Below are 7,152 nucleotides of genomic sequence, written 5' to 3' on the forward strand. Positions count from 1 at the left end.
AAACAAACCCCATGTGTTTTCTCTTATTTCAATCTAAAGACAGTTAAGGTGATACATACACAGCAGCAACTTCCAATGACATATATAAACACACTGACCATTTTTTCCTCTTTTGTTAACCTGCTTAGTTCAGGAGAAATGGGAATGGTATGTCTAGGGCTGTGTTCCATTCCTGGCAGCTGACAGTGCCATAGGCAGCTAAACCAATCCAATGGCTTATTTCTGCTACTAACCATCCTGCTTCTGTCTCACAGATCCACCGCTGTCCTTGTGCTAGCACCAGCATCCATCAGATTTTTTTTTTTTTTTTTTGCAAGCCCCTAACTCCTCTCAACAGACAACTGACCAGCTACTGAGTTAAAGCAGATCAGACAGTGGTCCAATGAGTGCTGATGCACGCATACAAGCAGCAGGAGCACGCAGTCAGGATTGCAATTTCCCCATTCCGGTACTAGTTCTGTGACATTTGATGATGCAAGATGGCACTTTACTGTAATCTTAGATTGTGGTTTCATAATAAGCATTCCATGCTAATGCGGACTTGCACACCTGCCTCTGTAATACTAGTTTGAGCTACCTTCTTCCCCCATTGCATCAAAAACTGCCTGTGAACCTGTGCTGTGATTCTGATCTAGATTTAATTCCTGTTCTTCTTCCAACATTTGCAGTAACACTGAGATTACTTCCCTGATCTGTTTTACACTGGAATAACACCAAGAGTTTCACATCACAGCTCAAAGCACGACAGATCCACAGGAATACCATACACCAGAGTTACTAGCCATCATATTGGATGATGGCATTACAGCTATAGCACGCCTGTTTGCTGTTTAAAGAAGCTGGAGTGCCAAGGAAGCAAAAGAGTTCAAAGCAGGTATCATTCTGAAATGTCTTGCACACAGTCTGTTAGTGGCCTGACAGGTAACAGAACATTGAGCCATCAAAACAATCACTAGCAGATCAACAAGAACATTATAGACGTAAAGTAACTAGTTCTACCGCTACTACTGTGGCAACTATAGAAAATCACTTACAACTGCAGCAGTGTTACAAAAAAAGTGACACTAACCTGCTGTAAAGTACTTACAGCCACAGGGAAAGTGAGAACACTTCTGCATATTGTAGGGAAAAAAAGATACAAAGTAGTTAATGCAGGAGTGTTGCAAGCATGGGGATAATACCAAATGCAGTAGCTACAAACCTTTTGTTTGAGCTTGTGGGGGGACTTCCTCTTCCTGGAAAGTACACTTGAGAGACAGCTTGTTCAAAAATAGTGAGCTAGAGCAAAAGTTAAAATATTTTTAAAAAGATAATGAAAGTCTAGATCCATCAAAATAGAATTAGGTGCACCAATATATCCTAGTTTAGAGGGAAAAAAAGTCTGAAAAAATATAACAAGAGTAAAGGAGTATTTGTATGCTAGATTTCACAAGCATATGAAAAGTGAAAATCCATTTTTGTAAGAAAGCAATAAAAAGGCTATTTCCTGTCAAATGCATGCCCTTGAGCTACAGCAGAGGAACAGTAAAACTTCTACCCTTCCCCTCCCCCCAAATAGCAATGCATTTTTTTTTTTTTTTAAAGTAGTTGAGGTAATATTTTAAATGCTCTTTTTCACAACAAAAGATTATTCAGAGTCTTTTACATTTTCACAATACAATGCAAGGTCTTAGCAAGAAGATTTCAACTTCCATGACTGGAGTTACCTGGCGCTTTCCATTAAAAAGCCTCAAGTTACTCCTCCAAACTTTCCCCTAGGATACTGTGATAACATAGTAAAAAGCACCACCTCATGCTGAAGCTTTTTCTTGCGCCCCAGCAATTACTAGGTCTCTCCTCTGTGCCTATTCATGAAAGTTATGGGGACTCAATGTACTTGCCAACACTCTACCTGTAAAGTTCAAATGACATCAGTCAGTAGGATCAACGACTACTTCAAAAAATTGCATAAATCCTGTTTCTTAAGGCTGACCACAGTATGAAGCTAGACTTTTATAGCTCCATACTACCAAAGCCTCTCAATCCAATGGAATGCATTTAGCCAATTCACATTACAAAGTTTTAATCAAAGAGCATCAAAGAGCAATTTTTAACAATTCTGATATTCACCTCTATAAAATACCTTGCAATTTAAACCACCACAGAACTCAGTTGCTGGCTAAGTTAGGTGCTTCAACTCTGAGCTTTCTGGCACTTTTCCATAAACACAGAATTTAGAATTAGGGTATTTTGTTTGTTAGTTATGTCACACAGACTGTACCTAGGACAAAACATATCAGTGAGTGCTGCTATAAACAGTACTTGTTAACACTTATTATGCATGGTGTAAAAACACTGACAAAAATCAAGACCTTCAGGTGCCTTCTGAAAGCATCTAGTTTTGAACTCAGATTGAGTCATGCAAGAGTTAGGTACATCCATAAGCACAAGTCTAGGCATCTTAGGAATGTCAGTGCTCAACATAACACACACACAAAGACTACTGTCTGAACAACCATTTTGTACTGAACACCTATTCAGAATTTCTGTGAATATATTCCATTCATTTACAACGTGAAGTCTTTTGTACCTTCAAATATGTTTAGATACCAAATAAGAGAATTCTCAGTAATGTCAGTGAAACTTTATCATTGGTTTTCTTCACAAATTCTTTAAATGCTTGAACATTTTGACCCAAGATTTTAAATCATATTCCACAGGTCACGAATTAATGTAATAGGCTGGCAAAACCCAAGCTTTTAATTCTAAAGCCCATGCAAATATTCAAGTCTGCAACCAGGTTTTGACAAACAAACAATTCAGCAATCAAGCCCTTTGAGTAGAGGTCCCTAACCATCACTGATCCTCAAGCAAATGGTATGCTGCAGGCAACCAAGTATTATTTCTGTCTCACTGCTGTGGATATTAACGATCTGTTGACTATGAGCCTCAAGCTGGGCAATCACTGTCTTGAAGGTAGTATCTCTGGCTCAGTTTACCATTTCCGTAAAGTAAGTGGATGAGGAATCTTTTATAGATAAAGGATTTCAAAGTGCTCAAGTGATTATACTACAGAAAAACAAATATCAAATCTAGTATCAATACGGTAGGTGATACAAGACATCAAAATAAAATCGTTCATCCAAAGGGTTTAGCAGAAACAATATGACATGTTCAAGGAGTCTACTTTCTTATAGCTTTGCTCTCTGAACATAATGCTTGACAAATGATAGTCCACAGAACCATATCACCTTTCAACATCTTTTTTAATTAAAAAAATGCTAAGGGTAGAATGATCCGAATTTTTTGGTGGTAGTGGTTTTTTGTTTGTTTTAGGATTGACAGTAAGCTAGTTCAAGAATCGGGGGGCTACTACTTTTACACATAAATTTTCCTCAATTTGCTACAAATGTATGATTCTTGAGAAGGGTGGAGAAAGAAAAAAAAAAAGGTTATACCAAATCCACCATATTCACCACTCCTCCCCCCGCCATGTTGCCATCAACCCGACAATTGTTCAGACCTTCCAGTTAATACTAACATTGTTAGACTCTTCAAATCCTTAGGAATACTTTGCCGAGTGAGAACAATTAAGCATTTTTACTTTGGAAGTTAATTTGAGCTAATGTAGGAGGTTATTTCACAGAAGTTAATGCTACTGAATTTCAAAGGAGTAAGGAACAAAAAAACAACCCAAACCTGTTAAGAGTACTCTACCTCCATTACCTTGACTACTTACTTTCTTGCCACTTTGTTTACACTTTCTCTCAGATAAAGAGCTGCTCAACAGGCGTGCCAAGTAACAGTTCTTAACCGAGATAGCTCGACTAACTATTAAACCATAACCAACGTCCTTCCTCAGTGAGCTGCTAATCATTTTGGGGCTCCTTTCTATTAACTGAATTTTGCATCATGAACATACAAAGAAATCATACCCTAAATAACTTTCATTCCAAGGAAAAGAAAACTGACCGTCAAGCGATGCCATGCTGCAATCAGTGCAAAATGTAAGTAATTATGTTACGGTTTTACACTTTGCAATTCTCAGTGAAAGCGCAACCCTAAAAAAACAACTTTGAAGAAGTTCCCTAAACACAACAGGTCTGCCCAGCAGAAGAACCGATGTCTGGTGAAACTGCGTCTTATGGAGCATTCATTACATTTCTTTGCAGTCCTTGTCATGTCAGTCATGCAACTGTGTTCCCGGAACACATTTGGCAGCATACCATTACCACCTGAAAGTCCCTTCAGTCACCCGTTGTCAAGCAGACTTTTAGGATTTTAGTTTACATTTAAAACTGAAATGCCATTAAATAACAGGTAACCAGAGGAATGGCCACTTATATATTGTGAGAGATATCAGTCCATCAGATTTCACAGTTTATCACAGCACCTATGCCAATGAACTAGCTCTTCCTATACATTAATCTGCATTCTTTCCACAAGAAGCGTTATATAATGTGCTAGCATATGGGAATACATAAACATTGTTTTCCTAAACAATATTGTAACTTGAAGGATTAAAAAGACAGTGCAAGCATAGAGGTATCGTAATATACACACAGGTGTTTAAAAGTGTTATTGGGGCAACATAGCAAGAACAAGAAGCATGTGTGCATGAAGCAGCTAACAGGTTACTGAAAATATGTGAAAACCCCCATAAACCCGCACAAAGCTGATCATCTGTAGTTATAAGTGTACCTACTTGTTAGATATTTACTTCTTACTTTGATCTCGTCTCACACACACGCAGAAGCACTGAATGAATCGCTGCTTACCCTCCCAGTTACAGCTAGAGGTGTTTCCACCGCTCAGCCATCAGGGAAGACCAGTACTGACACTAGCACGCTACTTGAAGATCAAGGATTTTATCTATTTCCCTAAGAAGGGAAACGTCTCTTGGAACGACACAAATAAGCAGTTCCTGGCATCAAAGTGCTCATCCCCCCAGGCAAAAAAAAAGCTAACCAAAGCCCCCAGACCGAAGCGTCCCCCGCCTTGAGATGGCAGCGCCGCGGCGGCACACGTAACAAATGCCAGCACTCGAAGCGGGCAGCCCGCCCGGCCGCCCGCAGGAAAGGGGCAGGGAGGCGAGGGCAGAGGCGCGAGCCGTTAAGCCGGCAGGCCGCCGCGGCACGGGCACCCGCCCGGCGGAGCGGCTCCGTCCCCCGCCGCCGCCCGTCCCCTCGGCAGGGCTCTCCCCGCGCGGGAACGCCGCCGAGGCGGCCGCCAGGGACCGCGCTCCCCCGCCCCCCGTCCAGACACGCGGGGAAGTCACGTGACCCGGGGAACCTCACGGCACGAGAGCCACCGGGGCAGCCCCGGGGGCGGGGGGGGGGGGGGGAGTGCGAGGGGAGAACTGCCGTCGCCATGACAACTTCCAGGGGGGAGGGAAAACTTCAAATCCCAACCGTCAGTGCAGGAGCGGCTCCCTCTTAAAGGCGCACACACACAGGCGGGCTCCCTCCCCCCCTCCGCCCCCCAGGCACTGGCGATGGAGGAGGAGAGGAGGGGGGCACCACCGGCACTCACCGCGCGAACGACGAGAAGCCGAGACAAAAGGACCCGAGCCGAGAAAGGGTCTCGGTCGGCGGCAAAGGGAGGGACCGAGTGGCCCCAACCGAAGCCGTAACACCCACCACCCTCCGCTGCCGGGAGGCGGCTTAGGACCTTCGCTCTCCCCACAGACCCCGTCTCCGCTTCCGCCCTCCGAGAAAGCCGCTGGAGCCGCTCCTCCATCCCCGCTCCCCCCCTCCGCCCACCCCAGAGACCCGGGCGCAAGGCGCCTCGCCTGCTCCCGCCGCGGAGACCGCGCTCCCCGACTCGCCACCCCGTTCCCCTCAAGGACCCCGCTGCCCCCTCCCCCGCCCCTCGGTCCCCCCACTGCGGCCGGGATACCCCGTCGTCCCCCCTCTCTTACCCACACAGTGCATGAGCCGGTGCCGCCAGGAGTCGAGTTCTCGGCGGACTCCCCTGCGCTCCGCCGTGCAGCGGGGGCTCCGGCACTGGGAGGCGGCGGCGGCGGCAGGAGGAGCGGGAGCCGCGGCGGCCATTCTGTCTGTTCCCTTTTCCATCTGCCTCTGACCTCACGCCCGCTCATTTACATACGAGCGCGCGCGCCACCCAGAAGAGCCGCGCGCTCCCCCGGCTCCTCACCCTCCCCCCCACCCCCCCTTGCCTCGTCGAGCGCGTGCCCGCGTCCCCCTCCCACCCCCCCGCTCAGCATCCGGGGCGGGGAGCGCGCGCCGCCTGGCGGGGTGATTGACACGTGTCCCCGCTCCCCGCGGCGCCCCCGCCCCGCCGCGGGCCCTCCCGGACTCCCGCCTTCCGCCGCAGACAGCGGGCCGGTTCGGTAACTGGGCCGAACACGGCCACCCCCCTCCCACCCCACCGCCGCCCCGTTTCCCATCGGTGTCCCTCCGGCCTACAACTCCCGCAGGGCAGCGCGCTACCTGCTCCAGCCCAGCCAGGGCAGGCGGCAGCAATGCGCGCCGGGAGTCGTAGTTCGTTGAGGGAGGGGGAATGTCTTTCCCCAGCGGGAAGACACCCCGGACGGTCCTTCCAACGGCTGCAGGCTGCCTGAGCTCCCACACCGCCGGGCGACCCTCGCCCCACACCTCCCAGCACCGCTGCTCGCTGGGAGGCAGCTCTGGGTTAAGAGGATTTCAAAAAGCGGCGCAGGTCTCTCCCTCATCCCATGGTTTGCCCCAGGTGCTGCCTGGAGCAGGGCTCGCCCGCGGCCCACTGTCCCCCCGCAGCCCCTTCCACCTCCTCGCCCACACCTGACGCCCCAGGGCCGCTACCCATCATGGCAGTCCGTTCCCTCGTCCCTCCCTTATTCCGCCACCGGGATGGACGTGGCTGTCACAGGAGGGAAGGCACAACGCTACGCCTTCCTAATTAGCTTGCCAAATACACTCCCTAGGGAGATTTTCAAAGTTCTCTCAACTACTGCTCAGTTCACCAGACTGTTTTTAACGGCTTTGCCTTCAACCTGCTTTTTTATCAGGGCGTTGATCATGCGGAGTCGGACCGGGAGGTGAGCTGGGGACCGGCGTCACCAGCATTATTTCCCACCCCCCCTTTGGAAAAGACTAGCATGGAAACTAGAAGCAAGTCAGTTTAGTTCAGTACCCGGGAGCACGCCCGAGAAAGCTCACCAGCAACCTACGA

At 48.2% G+C, this 7,152-nt stretch overlaps 1 protein-coding gene across 1 annotated transcript in view; it reads right to left on the reverse strand.

The window, feature by feature from the left end:
• Positions 1-6,053, reverse strand: part of LCORL (ligand dependent nuclear receptor corepressor like) — an 87,519-nt gene extending 81,466 nt beyond the window's left edge. The window contains exon 1 of the mRNA XM_059817901.1: positions 5,900-6,053. Coding sequence (XP_059673884.1) covers positions 5,900-6,053 — 154 coding nt within the window. The remainder of the gene's footprint in view (positions 1-5,899) is intronic.
• Between the last annotated feature and the right edge of the window lie 1,099 nt (positions 6,054-7,152).

This window comes from Gavia stellata, chromosome 5, assembly GCF_030936135.1.
Source record: "Gavia stellata isolate bGavSte3 chromosome 5, bGavSte3.hap2, whole genome shotgun sequence".
Taxonomy (NCBI): domain Eukaryota; kingdom Metazoa; phylum Chordata; class Aves; order Gaviiformes; family Gaviidae; genus Gavia; species Gavia stellata.